The 21,586-nt window shown below is 40.6% G+C and overlaps 2 protein-coding genes across 11 annotated transcripts in view; both read left to right on the top strand.

Moving 5' to 3' along the window:
* The first annotated feature begins 114 nt into the window (after positions 1 to 114).
* Positions 115 to 15,187, top strand: LOC123991368 (WD repeat-containing protein 48-like). Of its 3 annotated transcripts, none has more exons than XM_046292887.1 (19): positions 115 to 192; positions 4,218 to 4,358; positions 4,788 to 4,863; positions 6,992 to 7,074; positions 7,362 to 7,491; positions 8,555 to 8,643; positions 9,164 to 9,265; positions 9,505 to 9,729; positions 10,271 to 10,345; positions 10,559 to 10,661; positions 11,285 to 11,382; positions 11,482 to 11,589; positions 11,698 to 11,794; positions 11,915 to 12,007; positions 12,308 to 12,413; positions 12,649 to 12,736; positions 13,101 to 13,177; positions 13,350 to 13,545; positions 13,797 to 15,187. In XM_046292887.1, exons 1-19 carry the CDS (start codon positions 145 to 147, stop codon positions 13,890 to 13,892), a joined length of 2,031 nt encoding a protein of 676 aa, XP_046148843.1. In that variant the 5' UTR covers positions 115 to 144; the 3' UTR covers positions 13,893 to 15,187. The 3 variants fall into 3 exon arrangements, with proteins under 3 accessions (XP_046148843.1, XP_046148842.1, XP_046148844.1); XM_046292886.1 differs by having other exon boundaries at positions 4,785 to 4,863; XM_046292888.1 differs by lacking the exon at positions 115 to 192 and adding an exon at positions 3,715 to 4,012.
* A 2,270-nt stretch (positions 15,188 to 17,457) lies between these two features.
* Positions 17,458 to 21,586, top strand: part of LOC123991364 (aspartyl/asparaginyl beta-hydroxylase-like) — a 42,727-nt gene continuing 38,598 nt past the window's right edge. For all 8 annotated transcript variants that reach the window (XM_046292882.1, XM_046292878.1, XM_046292884.1 and 5 more), the window contains exon 1: positions 17,458 to 17,576. In XM_046292882.1, the coding sequence (XP_046148838.1) occupies positions 17,537 to 17,576 (40 nt within the window). In that variant the 5' untranslated portion in view covers positions 17,458 to 17,536. The remainder of the gene's footprint in view (positions 17,577 to 21,586) is intronic.

Raw genomic sequence — 21,586 nt, 5'->3', positions numbered from 1 at the left:
CGTTTGACTAAAATACCACATCAAACGAAATTTGGATCTTGAAACGTGAACATTTTAGAAATGGGCGGGGTTTATGACTTTGTGGGTGTGGTAACTAGGGACAACCGCCTTATGGAAGTGACGTCAAGGTGTCATCATGTAAAGATGGCGACTCATCACAGGCAGAATGCTGCTGGGCGGAGAAAAGTCCAGGTAAATCACTAATGTATCGATCTTGTCATGCAGTTGCGTGCAGAGTAAAGATTTTTCAATTTGCATTCATACACGATACTTAAACGTGGAAATGTATCTTTTGCCTGCTCGTCCGTGGATGTCTTTGAACCCTCAACGTGTGGCGGGCAAGTGCCGCCGGTCACTCCTCCCTCGGCTCTGGCATTACTAGCAGAGAGCTAGCTAGTTTAGCTTGCTGCTACTCAATAAATTCTGCGGCCCGCTGCAAATGGCTCAATTAGTTTGACGGAGACCGTGTCTCGTGTTTAATGGGTTGTCAAGGGATTTGCATGTGAACGTGCGGGGTTGTTATTTCAGGTCACTAGAGACATAGATTTACTCCGCGCCCACCCTCACTTCATGAGCTAGCTGGTTCGCTAGAAAATAACATCCCCTTTAGCAAGCTAGCAATGTGGTATGCAACCAGTCGGATGGTGCAATTATCTTTGTCCGATTACAATTGCATAGCCTTGATCCTATGCGATTGCTCGACGTCAGCAAACTGCTGTCACACACATGCTTTACGAATGATGGCATGCAGTATGTTCAATAAGTTAGTGTCCTTGTCCTCTGATTGCAGTATGATTTACTCTGTATCCATTCAATAATGTTAGTTTGTATGTACATTGCCTTCAAAGTATTCACACCCATTGACGTTGAACTTGTTTTGTTATTACAGATTGGGATAAAAATGGATTTAGTTGTCTTTGTATTTTTAAGGATCTACACAAAATATTATATTGTCAAAGTGGATAAATTGTATAAAAAAAAGATGAATGAAAGATACTTATTACATAAGTATTAAACCCCCTGAGTCAATACATATTAGAATCACCTTTAGCAGCGATTACAGCTGTGAGTCTTTCTGGGTAAGTCTTTAAGAGTGTTACACACCTGGATTGTACACTATTTGCCCTTTTTATATATATTTTTTTACTCTTCGAGCTCTGTGAAGTTGGTTGTTGATCATTGCTAGTCAGCCATTTTCATGTCTTGCCATAGATTTTCAAGTCGATTTATGTCAACTGTAACTAGGCAACTCAGGAACATTCAATGTTGTCTTGGTAAGCAACTTGAGTGTATATTTGGCTTTGTTTTAGGTTATTGTCCAGCTGAAAGGTGAATTTGACTCCGTGTCTGAGAACCAGACTGAAACAGGTTTTCCTCTAGGATTATGTCCATTCATTTTCTATTCTGAAAAACTCACTAGTCCAGTACATTACCAGTGTTTACAAGCCATTTATGACACTTGATTAGTTTCAGCAAGTGCCTACATGTTATCATAAAATTAACAACAATATAAATGCGATGTGTGAAGTGTTGGTCCCATGAATCATGAGGTGAAATAAAAGATCCAAGTTTTCCATACGCACAAAAAGCTTATTTCTCTAAAATGTTGTGCACAAATTTGTTTACATCCGTGTTAGTGAGCATTTATCCTTTGCCAAGACAATCCATCCACCTGACAGGTGTGGCATATCAAAAAGCTGATTAAGCAGCATGATCATTTCTCAGATGCACCTTGTGCTGGGCACAATAAAAGGCCACTCTAAAATGTGCAGTTTTGTCACAACACAATGCCACAGATGTCTCAAGTTCTGAGGGAGCGTGCAATTGGCATGCTGACTGCAGGAATGTCAACCAGAGCAGTTGCCAGATAATTTAATGTTCATTTATCTACCGTAAGCCACCTCCAACATTATTTTAGAGAATTTGCAGTATGTCCAACTGGCCTCAACTGCAGACCATGTGTAACCATGCTAGCCCAGGACCTCCAAATCAAATTTTATTGGTCACATACACATGGTTAGCAGATGTTAATGCGAGTGTAGCAAAATGCTTGTGCAAATCAAATCAATCCCAGAACAACAGCAAAGTACGTTGTGAAGATGCTGGAGGAAACTGGGACAAAAGTATCTATATCCACAGTGAAACTAGTCCTATATCGACATAACCTGAAAGGCCGCTTAGCAAGGAAGAAGGCACTGCTCCAAAACCGCCATAAAAAAGCCAGACTACAGTTTGCAACTGCACATGGGGACAAAGATGGTACTTTTTGGAGAAATGTCCTTTGGTCTGATGAAACAAAAATAGAACTGTTTGGCCATGATGACCATTCTGTTTGGAGGGAAAAGGGGGAGGCTTGCAAGCCGAAGAACACCATCCCAACCATGAAGCACGGGGGTGGCAGCATCATGTTGTGGGGGTGCTTTGCTGCAGGAGGGACTGGTGCACTTCACAAATTTAGCATCATGAGAAAGGAAAATGATGTGGATGCATTGAAGCAACATCAGTCAGGAAGTTAAAGCTTGGTCGCAAATGGGTCTTCCAAATGAACAATGACCCCAAGCATACTTCCATAGTTGTGGCAAAATGGCTTAAGGACAACAAAGTCAAGGTATTGGAGTGGCCATCACAAAGCCCTGACTTCAATCCTACGGTAAAAGTGCAATATGTGCCATGTAAAAAAGCTAACGTTTAAGTTCCTTGCTCAGAACATATGAAAGCTGGTTGTTCAATATTCCCAGTTAAGAAGTTTTAGGTTGTAGTTAGTATAGGAATTATGACGCGTCGACTACTTCTCTCTACCATTTGTATTTCGTATACCTTTGACCATTGGATGTTCTAATAGGCCCTTTAGTATTAGGTATACTATATCTCAGGAGTTGATAGGCTTGAAGTAATGAACAGAGCTGTGCTTCAAGCATTGCCAAGAGCTGCTGACAAACGCAGGAAAGTTTGAATGAATGCTTACGAGCCTGCTGCTGCCTACCGCCGCTCAGTCAGACTGCTCTATCAAATATCAAATCATAGACTTAATTATAATATAGTAAACACACATATGAGCCTTCGTAAACCAAATCCGTAAACTAATTTTAAAAAACTAAACGTTTATTCTTTCAGTGAAATACGGAACCGTTCCGTATTTTATCGAACAGGTGGCAACCCTAAGTCTAAATATTGTTCTTACATTGCACAACCTCCAATGTTATGTCTCAATTATGTAAAATTCTGTCAAATTAGTTCGCAACGAGCCAGATGGCCCTGACTCTGTGTGTGTGCAATGAACACGAGAAGTGACACAATGTCCCTAGCTATTATTGCCTTCTAACATTAATTTATTTTAACTAAATACTTCTTAAAACCTGCGTATCTACTTCTGTGTATTGATTTTAAGGGCATTGATGTTTATGGTTAGGTACATAGGTGCAACGATTAGGCATTTGTTAAATCATCACCCGTTTGGCGAAGTAGGCTGTGATTCAATGATAAATTAGCAGGCACCGCATTGATTATATGCAACGCAGGACAAGCGTATTATTATTATTAAGTATTATTATAAGTTTAATGCTAGCTAGTAACTTTCCTTGGCTCCTTGCTGCACTCGCATAACAGGTGGTCAGCCTGCCACGCAGTTTCCTCGTGGAATGCAATGTAATCGGCGTCCAAAAATGGCAATTACCGATTGTTATGAAAACTTGAAATCGGCCGACCTCTAATGTATACAAAATTCCTGGAAGCTGAAAATGTCCCAGTTCTTCCATGGCCTGCATACTCGCCGGACATGCCACCCATTGAGCATATTTGGGATGGCCTGGATCAACGTGTACGACAGCGTGTTCCAATTCCCGCCGATATCCATAGACTTCACACAGCCATTGAAGAGGAGTGGGACAACATTCCACAGGCCACAATCAACAGCCTGATCAACTCTATGTGAAGGAGAAGTGTCGCAGCCCAAACCGATGCATGAGGCCAGATACTGACTGGTTTTCTGATCCACGCCCCTACCTTTCTTAAGGTATCTGTGACCAACCAATGCATGTTTTCCCATTCATGTGAAATCCATAGATTAGGGCCTAATAAATTTATTTAAATCGACTGATTTTCTTTATATGAACTGTAACTCAGTAAAATCAATGTCAAGGATTCATCAGAAACAATCCCAATCCATCTTCATTTTGTTATGTGGTTCAAATTGCACTCGTATCCAATTATCTGTGCAGGTATCCTATGTGATTAGGGATGAGGTGGAGAAGTATAACCGCAATGGGGTGAACGCCCTGCAGCTCGACCCGGCATTGAACCGCCTCTTCACAGCTGGCCGAGACTCCATCATTAGGATATGGAGCGTCAACCAGCACAAGGTAACCTGTCCGTCACCTACACACTTAACCTGGCAGGATGCCATCCTATCTTGACCCTTTGAACACTTTTACTCTAGGTCACACTGTGATAGTTTCTGCTAAATAACACAGCCACAAAGTCAGATTCCACAGCCATTAAGTCTAAATTTGTGGATTGCTTGCATCCTATCACTTTTCAACTGTATTGGAGGAGAGGCTCCAAGGTCCCGGCCCTCTGACTTTATTCTCCAATATGGGGGAGATGTGAGGTGTCAAGTAAAGAGAAATTGAGAAAGAGCTGATATGTATAGATGTACAGACCAATATCCATGGTCAATGTTCGAATGAAAAGCGGCAAGCTTTTTGTTGTGCTGTTATTGGAATTGATTGTCATAGAATACTTGCATAAACCCACTGATATTGCAGCATAAGTCTTATTTATTGCAGCAGGACCCGTACATTGCATCGATGGAACACCACACGGACTGGGTCAATGACATCGTCCTCTGTTGCAATGGGAAGACATGTGAGTCCGTGTGATGTGTTGAGCCAGAGTTCTCTGAGAATAGTGTCGAAACAGAGCCCTACCCCTCAGAATGGATAGCCTATATTTTTTATTATTAAAGAATGATCACTGAAACACAACTACATTTTAGGACATATCCATGACATGCAAATTGGCAACTGTTTTATGGATATTTGCTTGTACAGTGCCTACAGAATGGATGCACACCCATTGATTTTCCACATTTCTTTTGTTACAAAGTGGGATTTATATGGATCTAATTGTCATTTTTTTGTCAATGATCTACACAAAATACTCTATCAATGTAGAATAAAAAATCAATATATTTTTGATAAAGTATTCAACCCCCCTGAGTCAATACATGTTAGAATCACTTTGGCAGCGATGACAGCTGTCAGTCTTTCTGGGTAAGTCTCTTAAGAGCGTTGCAAACCTGTATTGTACAATATTTGCCTGTTTTTTTTTTTAACTCTTCAAGCTCTGTCGAGTTGGTTGTTGATCATTTCCATTTTCAAGTTTTGCCATATATTTTCAAGCCAATTAAAGTAAACTGTAACTAGGCCACTCAGGAACATTCAATGTGGTATTGGTAAGCAGCTCTAGTGTATATTTAGCCTTGAGTTTTAGGTTATTGTCCTGCTAAACGGTGGATTTTTGTCTCCCAGTGTCTGTTGGAAAGCAGACTGAACCAGGTTTTCCTCTAGGACTTTGCCTATGCAAAGTCCTTATCCTAAGAAACTCCCTAGTCCTTGCCGATGACAAGTATACCCTTAACATGATGCAGCCACCACCATGCTTGAAAATATGAAGAATGGTACTCAGTGATGTGTTTTCCCCAAACTAAAAGCTCAGTTCTTTTTGCAGTATTATTTTAGTGCCTTATTGCAAACAGGATGCATGTTTTGTCATATTTTTATTCTGTACAGGCTTCCTTTTCACTCTGTCATTTATACTGAACAAAAATATAAACGCAACATGTAAGTGTTGGTTTCATGAAGTGAAATAAAAGATCCCCCAATGTTTTTTTTTTTTACATCAGCACAAAAAGCTTATTTCTCTAAAATGTTGTACACAAATTTGTTAACATCCCTGTTAGTGAGCATTTCTCTTTTGGCAAGAAAATCCATCCAGGTTTAGCATATCAAGAAGCTGAATAAACTTCATAATCATTGCACATGTGCACCTTGTGCTGGGAACAATAAAAGACAACTCTAAAAAAATGTCACACAACACAATGCCACAGTTGTCTCAAGTTTTGAGGGAGCTTGCAATTGGCATGTTTACTGCAGAAATGTCCACCAGAGCTGTTGCCAGAAAATGTAATGTTTATCTACCATAAGCCACCTCCAACATTGTTTTAGAGAATTTGGCAGTACGTCCAACCAGCCTCACAACCGCAGACCATGTGTAACCACGCCAGCCCAGGACCTCCATCTAACTTCTTCACCTGTGGGATTGTCTGAGACCAGCCACCCGGGCAGCTGATGAAACTGAGGAGTATTTCTGTCTGAAATAAAGCCCTTTTTGTGGGGATAAACTCATTCTGATTGGCTCGGCCTGGCTCCCCAGTGGTTGGCCTTGCACCATCCGAAGTGTCATAACTTCACCACGATCAAAGGGATATTCAATGTCTGCTTTTTTTTGGACCCATCTACCAATGGGTGCCCTTTGCGAGGCATTGGAAAACCCCACTGGTGTGTGTAGTTGAATCTGTGTTTGAAATGAACTGCTTGACTGAGGGTCCCACGTAATTATGTGTGGGTATAGCGATGTCGTAGTCATTCAAAAATCCTAAAGTTATTCTGGCTTGCCATATAACAGAGGTTGAATACTTATTGACTCGAGACATTCCAACTTTTATTTTTAATTAATTTATGAGAACATAATTCTGCTTTGAAATCTAAATGTAATCCATTTCAAATTCATGTTGTAACACAACAAAATGTGAAAGTCAGGTGGTGAGAATACTTTCTGAAGACACTGTATATATTTCGAATGTTTTGCAGTCTGATACAGTTAAGCCTGCATGCCATTTTTATAAATAAGTTGTAATTTTGTCGCTTTTTTTAAAGCCATATTAGCTTTTCCTATTGATCCTGTGTCTGAATAATCTCACTCTGTATTCCAGTGATATCTGCTTCCTCAGACACCACAGTGAAAGTCTGGAATGCGCATAAGGGATTCTGCATGTCCACATTGCGAACACACAAGGTAAGCAATACCATACTGATAGCTCCAAAATACCACACCTCTAATCCCATTTCAAGTGGCATCACAAAGGCCTGAATGCGATCTTAAGAATAGTACCCAGTCTTCATACATCTTCGTTTGAGATCAATGCATATTTAAAGCGAAGTTACGATGCAACTGTAGAGTAATAATGTTGTATTACATTTAGCATGCACATTTCATCATGTGCTTTAGCCTAATCAGAACCAAAATCTAATTTTAAAAGCACTGAGACTTGGTATCAAAACCCTATGGTTTTGTCTGTACAGGACTATGTCAAAGCCTTAGCCTATGCCAAGGACAAGGAGTTGGTGGCCTCAGCGGGGCTGGACAGACAGATCTTCCTATGGGACGTCAACACACTAACAGCACTGACTGCCTCCAATAACACTGTCACCAGTGAGTATGCTCTCTCATCTGGATCATGTTCATTCAGCACCAAACGGGAAAAAAAGTACTAACCAGGGGAGGGATTACCTGGACTGTTAATTAAATTTTCTTCTTCCAAATGTTTTCTGTTGCATGCCCTAATGAACATAACTCCGCTACCATGTCATAGGCACACCCTGGACTGAGTATTTTAAATGTTCACTGGACTACTTGTACTGTACAGATATAGATAGATGTACTGTATATCCGGAGGAATCGCTCGTTGAAGACTATATCTGTGTTCAAATGCTCATACGAACCTAACTAACCTACTATTTGTGATGTAAATTGAGTATGTACTAGGCTTATTGGTCATTGTATGGATATAGTTAGTATGCCAAAAGTTTCCAGATGTTGTACTAAATTCACCAAAATACGAAGCATACAAGCAGTAGACACTATTTCCGTGCATAATGCAGTTCTTCGTAAATGGGCGAGGCTTCACAACATTTCCAGATTTGAAGATGCAGCCGAAGTCCGACGAGAGCGGATACAAATGAATTGCTTTAACTAATTATGACAAATGTTAAGACCATGTTGAGCAGTAAAGTAATGCCTTTTCAAATAACTTACGTTACACCTTATGTTGGCTGACAATGTGTTAGCCACACTAGCCTTACAAACAGCATATCATTACAGCAGTTGCTTGTATGTACCATTATATTAGCTAGCGACCTAAAAGGTTGTTGGCTACTAATACATCAAACTTGCCAGTATATTAACTATATACTATCTAACTACCCAACGTTTATTGACTTGATTATTCACGTCATTCTTAGGTTAGCTAAGTGGTATAGTCGTTGTGCGTTCTCAATGGACATTGTTAATGAAGTTGTAAGATGTCTAGCTAGTATATACGCATTAAGTATGTAGTATGTTAGTATGGGTATTCGAACACAGCTAATGTCCTCAAGTACACATCAATTTGAATGATGGCCATGGGTATCTTTCCGGGTCTTTAAGTGCCACTGACTAACCAGAAGTCTTTTGAGACAGACCTGAGTGTTGTAACTATGCTGTTGTCGTCTCCCAGCCTCCTCGCTGAGTGGGAACAAAGACTCCATTTACAGTCTGGCTATGAATCAGATGGGCACCGTCATAGTGTCAGGGTCCACTGAAAAGGTGGGTTCTTAAATCACATTTGTATTGATATATTCTTAATGTTTCCAGTGGTGTGATGACATTTGTTATAATACTTCCAGCTAACTGAAGCTGATTTATTTTACTGCCATTTTCTAAAGTGAGATTTGTTTAAAGGTTCAAAGCAGCCATTTTATCTCAATATCAAATAAATTATGGGTAACAATTAAGTACCTTACTGTGATTGTTCAATTAAAATGGTCAAACACAAACATAGGTTCTTAGCAAAGAGCAATTTCTGGGAGTGGTCTGAGTGGGGTTATTGGCCGAGAGGTTTGGAACTCTCTTTCTCACTGGTCTATTAACTAAATTACTGCCAGTTTTTGTTGGTGGGACACACCATGAACGAGTTTGCCACCAACAAAAATGTAAACCTCTGCGTGTAAGAGTTCTACCAACAAAAACCTTAAACTATATTTTTACATTTTTTGGTTTGGCAATTCAAAATTAACTATGTTTTTTTTCCATATACCTCATAAAGAGTGAATGTGCCCTTTTAAAGGTACTGAGAGTTTGGGATCCTCGAACCTGTGCCAAACTGATGAAGTTGAAAGGCCACACTGACAACGTCAAATCATTACTGCTAAACAGGGATGGCACTCAGGTAAGGATGGCCCTTAAAAATCTAATCTTGTCCCTCACCTTTAAAAATGTCAGCCACTGGTCCTCTTTTGTGGAAGCCTTATTTTTCATATAGGGACAAAGAGGACTACATTTAAAAAAAAATCCCATTTGGAGGATTTCTGGAATCAGCAGGGAATGAAGTGCGAGGGACGCCTCCAACCTGAAATTTTCAACTGGGATTTCGCCTTCCTAATGTTACAGCTCTCTTTTTCCGCCCAGTGTCTCTCGGGCAGCTCAGACGGGACCATCCGGTTGTGGTCGCTGGGGCAGCAGCGGTGCATCGCCACCTACCGGGTGCACGATGAGGGTGTATGGGCCCTACAGGTCAACGAGGCCTTCACGCATGTCTACTCTGGTGGCCGTGACCGCAAGATCTACTGCACTGACCTGAGGAACCCAGAGCTCCGTATGCTCATCTGTGAGGAGAAGGCCCCCGTCCTCAAGGTGAGAGGGGTGTGGTTACTGGGATACTCTGAGCAACATCTGTAACTTGTAGTTGCAACATCTGTAACTTGTAGATATTAGGCCTGGATGTTTATTGGACTTAGGTATTTTGAGCCATAACAATCCAATCATAATGTTACGATGTTTTTTTCTTATCTCAGCCTTAAAGGCCCAGTGCAGTCAAAAACATGTATTTACCTGTGTTTTATATAGATTTACACACTATGAGGTTGGAATAATACTGTGCAATTGTGAAAGTGATTATAATGCCATTTTAGTGTAAGAGATGTTTGAAAATACCACCTGAAATTTCAGCCTGTTTTGGTAGGATGGAGTTTTGGCCTGCCGGGTGTTCTCTCCAAAATTCTTGTTTGAGAAATCGCTCTTTGCTAAGAAGCTATTCATCTTTCTTTTTTACAGTTGTAATTTAAAACAAACATAGTAAGGTACTAAATTGTTACCAAGAAATGATTTGATATTGAGCTAAAACCGGCTGCATTGGACCTTTAAGTGAAGGCTGCTCTGTCTCTCCCTGGTTCAGATGGAGCTGGACCGCTCAGCTGACCCCCCCACGGCCCTCTGGGTCTCCACCACCAAGTCCACCGTCAACAAATGGGTAAGCATCAAAGCTGGAGTGGAACAACAGGGGTTTTATATGAGTAATTGATATGTTAATATTACATGGAGGTAGAATTAAACTGGATATAACACAGTAGAAACAAAGAATTCCATATAGCCTGTGTGTCTCTTCTAAGAGAACCTTGTGTCTGTATACTTTTAATGCAATGTTCACTCCCTGATTTAATGTTTCCTGTCATGATTCTCTGAGTCTCTGAAGGGCATTCACAATTTCCGAGCATCTGGAGATTACGACAACGACTGCACTACTCCCCTGACGCCTCTCTGCACACAGCCCGAGCAGGTGGTTAAAGGTAAACATTTAACTTCATAAGTTTGTATTTTTGTATTGCAAATTCTGGTATTTAGAATGTAATAGATATTGTACACTGAGTGTACAAAACATTATGAACACCTGCTCTTTCTGACCCGGTGAATTCAGGTGAAAGCTATGATCCCTTATTGACTTGTTAAATCCACTTCAGTCAGTGTAGATTTTTAAGCTTTGAAGCAATTGAGACATGGATTGTCTAAGTCTGCCATTCAGAGGGTGAAGGCAAGAAGGCAAAAGATTTCAGTGCCTTTGAACGGGGAAAAGTAGTATGTGCCAGGCGCTGTGGTTTGTGGCAAGAACTGCAACGCTGCTGGGTTTTTCACTTTCAACCGTTTCCCGTGTGTATCAAGAACAATCCACGACCCAAAGGACATCATCACACAACTGTGGGAAGCATTGGGGTCAACATTGGCCAACATCCCTGTGGAATGCATTTGACACCTTGTAGAGTCCATGCCCCGACGAATTGAGGCTATTCTGAGGGCAAACGGGGGGGGGGGGGATTCAATGCAATTCAATATTAGGAGGGTGTTCTTAATGTTTTGTACACTGTACGTTCTAGGCATAAATGTCCTTTGGGTCATGTGTATTTCTGTCCACTAGGCGGAGCCAGCATTATTCAGTGCCACATTCTGAATGACAAGAGACATATACTAACCAAAGATACCAACAACAACGTTGCATACTGGGATATTTTAAAGGTGTGTGCCCATTGCCTTCTGTGTTTTACATTTGGCTTTTCTGCCATCTCTTCATCGTTTGCCATATTTTTTGATTGAATACCTCTTGTCCTCATTCAGGCGTGTAAAGGGGAAGACCTGGGAAAGATGGAGTTCGACGAAGAGATTAAAAAGAGGTTTAAAATGGTGTATGTGCCAAACTGGTTCTCTGTGGATCTTAAGACTGGGGTAAGATGATCCTGCCTTCTTTTTTTACATTGTAAAGCTTTGGACAGTAATAGCAATAGGTAGGACAGTGATTTGCCTTCATTTTAATGCACATATTCCGTTGGGTAGATGTTGACCATCACGCTGGATGAGAGTGACTGCTTTGCCGCGTGGGTGTCGGCCAAGGATGCAGGCTTCTCCAGCCCTGATGGGGCTGATCCCAAATGTGAGCGCTTTTAAAATAAAATGTACTGCCATGCAAGATCAAGTGGACCTTTTACCCACACAAAGTGAATATGGTCCCATATGTGCAGTACCGTCGGTATAGAGTTGTCTTCTCTTCTAGTGAACCTGGGTGGACTGCTGCTGCAGGCCTTACTGGAGTATTGGCCCCGGACACACGTCAACCCTATGGATGAAGAAACCGAGATGAACCACGGTGCGCTGTTACACACACACACACACACACACACACACACACACACACACACACACACACACACACACACACACACACACACACACACACACACACACACACACACTTGCAGAAAAGGCATTTCACTGTACTTGTGCACGTGACATTAACACTTGAAAAACACACTTACATCTACTACTGTAGTAATATGTATATTATAATAGTAATATAAAGTATAATGCAGGCAGTCTTTGATATTCTTCCGATGTTATTGAGTTGAATTAAATCTGTGTGTGTGTGTGTGTGTGTGTGTGTGTCCAGTGAACGGGGAGCATGAGAGCAGGATACAGAAAGGTAATGGCTACTTCCATGTTCCCCCTCACACGCCAGTCATCTTTGGAGAGGCAGGGGGAAGGACCCTGTTCAGGTAAAATACACAGCATTACTTAGAATACATGAAATATGAACATTTTCCATCCATGCTGCTGTTGAAGTCTGTGCTGAACCGCCCTGTCACAGTCAGACATGGTTGGAAATAGTACTGGTTTTCGTTGAAATACTGTACCTAAGCGGCACTCAATCAAGCTTTTGCCAGTGTAATGGAACCAATGGAATAGTCCCAGTAGTGCAAACCCCACCCACCCGGCCCTCTCTTTCTTCAGGTTGTTGTGTCGAGACTCAGGTGGTGAAACTGAGTCCATGTTGCTCAACGAGACCGTGCCACAGTGGGTCATTGACATTACCGTGGATGTGAGCTCTCGACTTATTATTAATGATAAATATAATACATGTACAGTCCCAGTCAAAAGTTTGGACACACCTACTCATTCAAGGGTTTTTCTTTATTTGGACTATTTTCTACATTGTACAATAATAGTGAAGACCGCAAAACTATGAAATAACACATGGAATTATGTAGTAACCAAAAAAGTGTTAAACATATCAAAATATATTTAAAATTCTTCAAAGTAGCCACCCTTTGCCTTGATGACAGCTTTGCACACTCTTCTGTGACTGGTACTGTCTATATATCTTCTAACATTACAGTATTATAGCTAATTGTGTAGTGTTGATACAATATGGTTCTCATGTTTGATTCTTCCCTGTGATTTAGAAAAATATGCCCAAATTCAACAAAATCCCATTCTACCTCCAGCCTCATTCTTCCTCCGGTGCAAAAACCTTAAAGAAGTAAGTACAACATTTTAAACCGACAATCTGTTTTCTGTTCCCATTATTGTTCTTTGTTCATCCTTCCCTGCGAAACACATTTTCCTAATGGTATCATTCACTTGAACTATTTATCTCACCGTTCAATGTTCTAAGCTTGCAGTTATGTTCCAACGTTGTGGTTCTTCCGTAGGGACCGTCTGTCGGCCAGCGACATGCTCCAGGTGAGGAAGGTGATGGAACACGTATATGAGAAGATCATAAACCTGGACAACGAGTCTCAGACAGGGGCCTCGGGGAACAACGACAAGCCCAGCGAGCAGCAGAAGGAGGAGGAGGACGTGGCCGTGCTGGCCGAGGAGAAGATTGAGCTGCTCTGTCAGGATCAGGTACTGTACAAAAACCCTACCTCTTCAAAGAGTATCTTAAACAACCCCCCCCCCCTTTCTAGCTCTGACTTTACTGATAGCTACTTTATTGAGGAAAAGTGTACTTACTATGCCTGTGATATATAGTTGTCCCACCTAGCTATTTTCAGATGAATATACTAACTGTAAGTCCACTCTGGATAACTGGATAAGAGCGTCTGCTAAATGACTAAAATGTATTAATGTATGTTCCCACTTTTCGTTGTCTGTAGGTATTGGATCCCAACATGGACCTGCGGACGGTCAAGCATTTTATCTGGAAGAGTGGCGGAGACCTAACCCTTCACTACCGGCAGAAGTCCACGTGAGGTCGCCGGTGTCACCTTGTGCTATCCTGACCACCAACACCTTCTGGAACCAAACATGGACTGTTCAAACTCATCCAACCAGATCCATGTGTTAGTAACACAAACCTGTGCTCAACGACTCCTTGTTAGAGCCTTATAACCCCTCAGAAAGCATTTGTTTGGTCCGTAGCCAGAGTGTCACACAATAATCACAGTTCTCCAATCAGCCAGAACACACAAGGAGAAAGGAGGGTAACTATTGTTACTGTGTACAGTGAATGGACTGAAGACATTTCCAGGGCATTTTAAGGTTCTTTGTCATTTAGGTTTTATTTTATGACGTTTCCTTGCCTCCTTTTTGTTATTATTTTTTTCCCTTTTTTGTAAGTAAGATTTTTATTGACATGCCCATCTTCTGAGAGAGAAGGCGTGACAACCAGCTCGAGAAAGTCACTATGCTTGGGGGTTCACTTTGTGACATGAGTATGTTTTAGTTTTTGTTGGGGTCCCCCCCCTCCCATACATTCCTAGAACATGCTTGTTTCCGGCCACCTATCACCACCCTTCATCCTCGTCCATGGTTACGAAAGGGTTTATTGAGGAACATTTTCTGGATAGTCAGGTGACCATTCAAACCAATCAAAGACTTGACAGAATGTAAAGACATGCCAATGTTTATTGTATGTCGTGTGATATTCCTCAGTTACCTCAGTTTGGCAACTGACTGATGTATTGAAAGCTGCTGTGTGAAGCTTCTCTCACCAAATGGACACATACAAGTACACATTCCCCATACTATCTCTTTAGTGAACACTTAGGTTCGGTAATTTATCTTTCTTTTTGTAAATAGACTGTCATATTTTATAGGCAACTTGGCGCAAGTTGTACTTCTGATCATCAGGAACATTATATTTCCTTTTTTTTAGCAAAACCTATGTTATTTTCAAAAGGGTGCTTTCTCATGTAAAAATATATATATATCATTAAAATCACAAATGTCAAGAAGCAACAGGTATGTACAATTTAAAGGACCCACTGAATCAGGATGTTTATAGGCCACTGTACTGTATTTGAGAGCAAAGCTAAATTGTTGTCATTGGCATTACCCATGACAGTCTGCTGCTAAATCGGCCTATATCCATTATACACTGACAAAGTTTATGGGGGGGATATTCTTGAGGAAAGTGGAGGGATTCACAACTTTTTTTGTATGCCAACGAAATGAAGACTGTGCTCTCAAACTCCAACAATGTGAATTTCACAGTGTTATAGCAAATGTATTATAATAAAGAATTTATTTGGTTTTAATCCTAAAACTTTGGTTGTTGAATTATCTCTATTAAAAAAAGCTACTAAATAATTATATGCCTCTGTATCCACAACCACTTATGCTCTGAAGTGCTGATTGTAATTTAATATATATTGTGGGTACATAAGCTCTTAATAAATTTGGGAAGATGAATTGCATTGATCTGAGACTGAAGATCAGAAATCACATTGCTGAATTCCAGGACAGAAAAGGCTACCACTTGCAATGTAGAATATGATATTTGTCTTGGAATACAAATGTTGCTGGAAGCAGGAGTGCAATTGTCATGGTCTGAGCTCTTGTCAGCTATGGGTCTGTACATCTGCAAGTACGTGTAAGTGCTCAACTATACAGTGTGTGTATGTGTATATATATATATGACATTTCTTGCAATTGTATAGTCATCCCTGAAGCTCTCTTAATCTATATCTCCAGATTGTTTCCAGAGAGCCAATCAGGGATCAACTAGAATCAGCCACCTGACGATTTATTTCTTGAACGGATGATCAGGGGACCTGAACATAATTACAAATAATTTGTAGACTGCAAATTGACAGCAAGAAGCCCAAACAGATTTAATATTTGAAATTGGGGCCATGGCCGCCAGTTGGGGAACCCCGCATGGTTCAATCTGACCAATTATTTATATATACACTAGATGACTGACGGGAAGCCCCCGTCAACGTAGAAAACGATTTTGGAAGCTATAGAAATGCGTTTTTTAACGCCTACATTTGTTTTTGCCATGTTTATTCTATTACAGACACCTTAATAGGCTTGGGCGGTATACCGTATACCAGTGGTATTTGGAAAAAGCCACAGGAGGATTTTTCTATACTATAAATATACCATCAAAACTATTAATTTTGAAGTTTTTCAATAAATGTTAATATTTTTTGCGACATCTTTAGTTATTACCTGCAATCAACTTGTGCAATACCCTAGAAGATTAAGAAGATTGCGTTCATTTCATCTGTCAAATTATTTTAAATGATTACGTTTACCGTAGATCCCCAGAACAGTTGGGCCAGTCAGGTGTTTGTTTGTCAATAGCACAATAAGAGAAAGCATGCGGGTGAGGCCATAGCTTTCCATATCTATCGACGAGGCTGTTGTATCTTATAATTGCTTTCTTCCAGAAGTCAAAGAGCTCTGGATGAGATATCTGTACAGCTGTCATTTTTTTGTGTGCTTTCTACTAGCGTTTAGTTTTTTTGTCTCCGTTCTTTTCCCATCTGGTCCGTGTAACGTTTACACATCACAACTTTGTTAATTTGCGCAATTTCTCTCGTTCACCGTCGCTTATAAATTTCAACACTCACCGAAAATTACATTTGGTAGCTACTACCTATGCTTGTATAACTTTATGAGCTGGATTTGCTTGTCTTTGCAATTAGTTTAAACCTTTAGCTAACATCATCTGTGATTTCGCTTTTAGTTAGTGATACATTTGTTAGCATTCTGGTGATAGAGGCCCAATGGGCTTTTCTTGCATTTTTAGCGCCCCTTATGTGCTTTGCTGGTATTACCGTAAATCCCGGTATGACAATATGAACATCTGGATTCCGCCCAAGCCTACACCTTAATGCATACTTTTAAATGATTGTTTATTATTATTATTGATTATATTATGTGAGATAAACATAAAGATTTTAGTAAACTATTTTTGAAAGTTCTACTGTCCCCACTACAACAAACAATACAAAAATAAATGTAATTGAAATACTGTAGAATTCCATTTATTCCCACCCCTGTGGAGTGGCAGTATGGCCGATCCGTGGCTTCAAAGCCTCCCACTGGCCAATACATAGCATTTACAATCTAGGGTTTAAATACATCACTGTATTTGACCCTCCAGAAGATACTGCAGGCATCCCCATCAGGGACCCAGGCAGAGAAATCCCCGCCTGTCTCAGGTTGGATACTATTACAGCCCTCTCTGTCCCTTCCAGGTCCACTCAGCAGCCACTTAAACCCCTTTGATGTTTATGTTATGTGAATATGTCGCGATATACAGGGGACACTCTGACATGTTTGTTATCGCTGTTATCAAAACTGCAGGGCGGAAATCTCTGGGCACTCCCAACAAGTAGTGGTCCAAGCGGTAGAATTACAACAAAAACTAATCCGCTGAAAACTCCGCCCATCTTTCATTCCCTGTCGCGGACTGGCGGAATTTAAGATCACTCAATAGTAAACTGGTTACCATGGACTTTAGCTTGTCAGTCAGTATCCATGAGGACATTATTATTTTGTTGGAATGGTAGGTAATAGGAAGCTATCGGAAATTAATTTAGGGAACAAGAAGGGAGTTTACAGGCTAATTATTTGAACAGTCAGCATCCGTGCATTTACAATGGCTCCAAGGAAGAATTTCAGAAACCAAGCCAAAAAAGGTCGGTACCATTCCCAATGCTAACTAGCTAACAGCATAGCTCGTACGCTAAATGATTGTGCAAGTCTAGCTAGTTAAATATTTATTTGACAGTTATGCAACTGCACCACCACCAGGCAAAGAATAATGTATTTCATCATGTTCTTTCCTCGAGCCAATTGTGCAGAATCTATTTTGAAACGCTACAATGTAGCAACTATGTTACAATGATACAATGTAGCCCCGCTGCTAACGTTCACTGTTGTCCACTGTGTCAGCGGGTTAGTTAATGTCTTCACTACATTTTGAAGGGAGTTTATATGTTTAGCTATTTGTCTTCTGTTGTTGGTTTAGGCTTCGTGTTTCTCTCTTCTCAAATGATGATGAATGTGAATGATGCTATGTTGGCCTGTGGGGAATGGTCATCAAATTATTCCATATTCCCCGTGCACACCATGTCATTCATCCAGACCATCCCTAGGCACATATCTGGTTTTAAAAAATATTTTAAAAAAAACCTGTAACTGTTTAATGGATTTTGTGTCATTAAAGGGTTGCCTAACATTTTTCACACTAATAGCCTACTCTTCAATTATCTTAGAATATGAGTATCTTTAATTGAGGACTGAGTCTAAACTAGTGAAAAGTGTCCTGTGTTGTGACTGGTGGATAATAGTTACTTATAACAAGGAACTCTCAATGCATGGATTTTAATTGTGTTTTCATTGCACAAACTGGCATAGTTTATAGCAAATATTTCCCACTATAAGTGGGTTTTAATCAGAAGTGCAAAGACATGGGAAGTTGTCTGTCGCACTGCAGTGCATGTGATGCTACCATAAAAAGTCAACATGCACTGTGATTGTAATATTTGATTGGAAGGCAAAGCCTACTAATGCTTGGTCCTGTTTGCAGTGCTGTGCTGGTATTGGGAAAGAGACACTGAATCTACACTTGGGTGTCACAACTGCCAAGGCAACATCAACCACAGAAAAATGTTGTAGGCTTGCGTATGCCTGACCGTTGTTAATCTTCATGGTCCATGCCCTGTAACGTCCTTTGTTAGACATATTGTTGCCGAAATCTTTGGCTGCCATTTATGGTCCTACTACTCTGATGCACTCGCCTATTGAAAAAGAGGATGATGATTATTAGGTTAACACAAATTATGATTAGCCGTTAACATTTTTTATTATTATAAACACATGAAGATTAGCCAATGGCTTTAGAGGAAGTTATTATAGTCATCAGTCATGATGGCTGACATACACTGAGTGTACAAAACATCAGGAACACTTTCCATGACATAGACTAACCAGGTAAATCCAGGTGAAAGCTATGATCCCTTATTGATGTAAAAAAAAAAAAAAAAAAAAAAAAACATGCCATTTAGCAGACGCTTTTATCCAAAGCGACTTACAGTCATGTGTGCATACATTCTACGTATGGGTGGTCCCGGGGATCGAACCCAATGTGTCACTTGTTAAATCTTCTTCAAATCAGTGTAGATGAAGGGGAGGAGACAGGTTAAATAAGGATATTTTTTTAAGCTTTGAGACATGCATTGTGTATGTGTACCATTCAGAGGGTGAATGGGAAAGACAAAACATTGAAGTGCCTTTGAACAGGGCATGGTAGTAGGTGCCAGGCACGTGTGTCAAGAGCTGCGATGCTGCTGTTTTTTTATTTCTTCCATGCGCAACCGTTTCCCGTGTCTATCAAGAATAGTCCACTACACAAAGGACATCGAGCAAACTTGACACAACTGTGGGCATCATTGGAGTCAACATGGGACAGAATCCCATATACACCTCTACAACCACAGCTAATGATGTCACTGAAACCCTTAACAAAGAGTTGCAGTCTATTTTGGAATGGGTGGCCAGTAATCAAACTGGTCCTGAACATCTCTAAAACTAAGAGCATTGTACTTGGTACAAATCATTCCCTAAGTTCTAGAACTCAGCTGAATCTGGTAATGAATGGTGTGGCTGTTGAACAGGTTGAGGAGACTAAATTACTTGGCGTTACCTTAGATTGTAAACTGTCATGGTCAAAACTTATAGATTCAGTGGTTGTAAAGATGGGGAGAGGTCTGTCTGTAAAAGAGATGTTGTGCTTTTTTGACACCAAACTCCTAAAATCAAGTCCTGCAGGGTCTAGTTTGGTATTATCTTGATTATTATCCAGCCATGTGCAAGCAAAGACCTAGTGAACTGCAGCTGGCCCAGAACAGAGCTGCACATCTTGATCTTCATTGTAATCAGAGTGCTAATATAAATACTATTCATGCCAGTCCTATTGGCTAAGAGTTGAGACTGACTGCTTTTTATAATAACCACTATTGTGTTAAATCCCAAATTATTTACATAGTCAACTTCTAGGTTAAATGGTTGGAAGTTTGTAAGCTGATAAAACACTACTCCACCCATCTAGTGAGAAGGTGGTAGTGCCCGTATTGCACCAGAATGGGTGTGTCCGCCTAGTCATGAACTGCTCCTTTACACACTTTTCTACTGTACAACTATTTCTAAATGCTGTAGTGTAATGTGCTCAACTTCAAGAGAATGTCAATCTCTGCACCAGATCTTCACTAAAGACCAACTGACAGGCAACTGTCATGTTTTCTGTGTTTGGACAAGTGCCAACTCTGCTGCAATGTCTTTGTGTACCTTGTTCTGCACAGTCCCTCTTGTGTCCTATCTGGCTATGGCAGATGAATGTCTCACACAAACACTGCATGTCCTCCCCATATTTGTTTGATGGCTCTAAAAAAAATAGTCCCCTGGGCTAGTTTGGCCAGTATAGAGTTCCAGCTGTCCAAGTGGTCACTCTACGCCTCATTCAGGCAGGGGGGATTTGTTAGAAACTGGGAAAAATCAAGGAGTTCTCATCATGGATCCCACTTCATCTGCCCTGATGGAGGAACCTGTGATGGAGGAGCCTATCTGTGAAGAAGCCATATTGGCTAAAGAAATCCTAGATAGGGTCAAGGGGATTTATAAATTGTAGGCTAATGGTTCTGCTTAACTGCTTCATTCAGAAGTGTTGAATGGTAACCGACAGTGTGGTGCCATTAAGCAATAAGATCAGAGGAGGTTTGGTATATGGCCAATATACCACAGCTAATGGCTTTTCGTACGCGCGGAGTGCCTGGGTATATTGGCCATATACCACAAACTCCTGATGTGCCTTATTGCTATTATAAACTGGTTACTAATGTGAAAATAAATATTTTGTCATACCCGTGGTATATGGTCTGATATACCACGGCTTTCAGCCAATCAGCATTCAGGGCTCGAACCACCCAGTTTAAAATATCGAATTGACTAGGATGAGGGACTGTTATTCTGGTTAACAGAGCAGTGTCTGCAGTAAAGTAGGGCTATTACAAAAGGTAGTCGACATAGCAACCTTCACCAGCAACCTAAATAGGTAGCGTTGTAGCTATTTAACAGCACAAACTACCTTGCCTTTTATACTGATGAAGTCATCACAGGAGGTTGGTAGCATCTTAATTGGGGAGGACGGGCTCGTGATAATGGCTGGAGCCGAATAAGTGAAGTGTTATCAAATACATGGTTTCCGTTCCATTCACGCCGTTCCAGCCATTATTATGAGCCGTCCGTCCCTCAGCAGCCTCCATTGTATTTTCTTTATATCCAGGGTTTTTCTTTATTTGACTATTTTCTACATTGTAGAATAATAGTAAAGACATCAGAACATTGAAAATAACACTTGGAATCATGTAGTAACAAAAAAAGTGTTAAACAAATCAAAACATATTTGAGATTCTAATCGGGTCATCTGATGCAGCACTCCATCACTCTCCTTCTTTGGTCAAATAGCCCTTATACAGCCTGGAGGTGTGTTTTGGGTCATTGTCCTGTTGAAAATCAAATGATAGTCCCACTAAGCACAAAGCAAATGGGATGGTCTATCGCTGCAGAAGGCTGTGGTAGCAATGCTGGTTAAGTGTGCCTTGAATTCAAAATAAATCACTGGCCGTGTCACCAGCAAAGCACCCCACAC

Source organism: Oncorhynchus gorbuscha, linkage group LG12 (genome assembly GCF_021184085.1).
Source record: "Oncorhynchus gorbuscha isolate QuinsamMale2020 ecotype Even-year linkage group LG12, OgorEven_v1.0, whole genome shotgun sequence".
In the NCBI taxonomy this organism is placed as follows: Eukaryota; Metazoa; Chordata; class Actinopteri; order Salmoniformes; family Salmonidae; genus Oncorhynchus; species Oncorhynchus gorbuscha.
The sequence above is the reverse complement of the archived record's forward strand: the minus strand, read 5'-3'. Positions and strand labels throughout refer to the sequence as shown.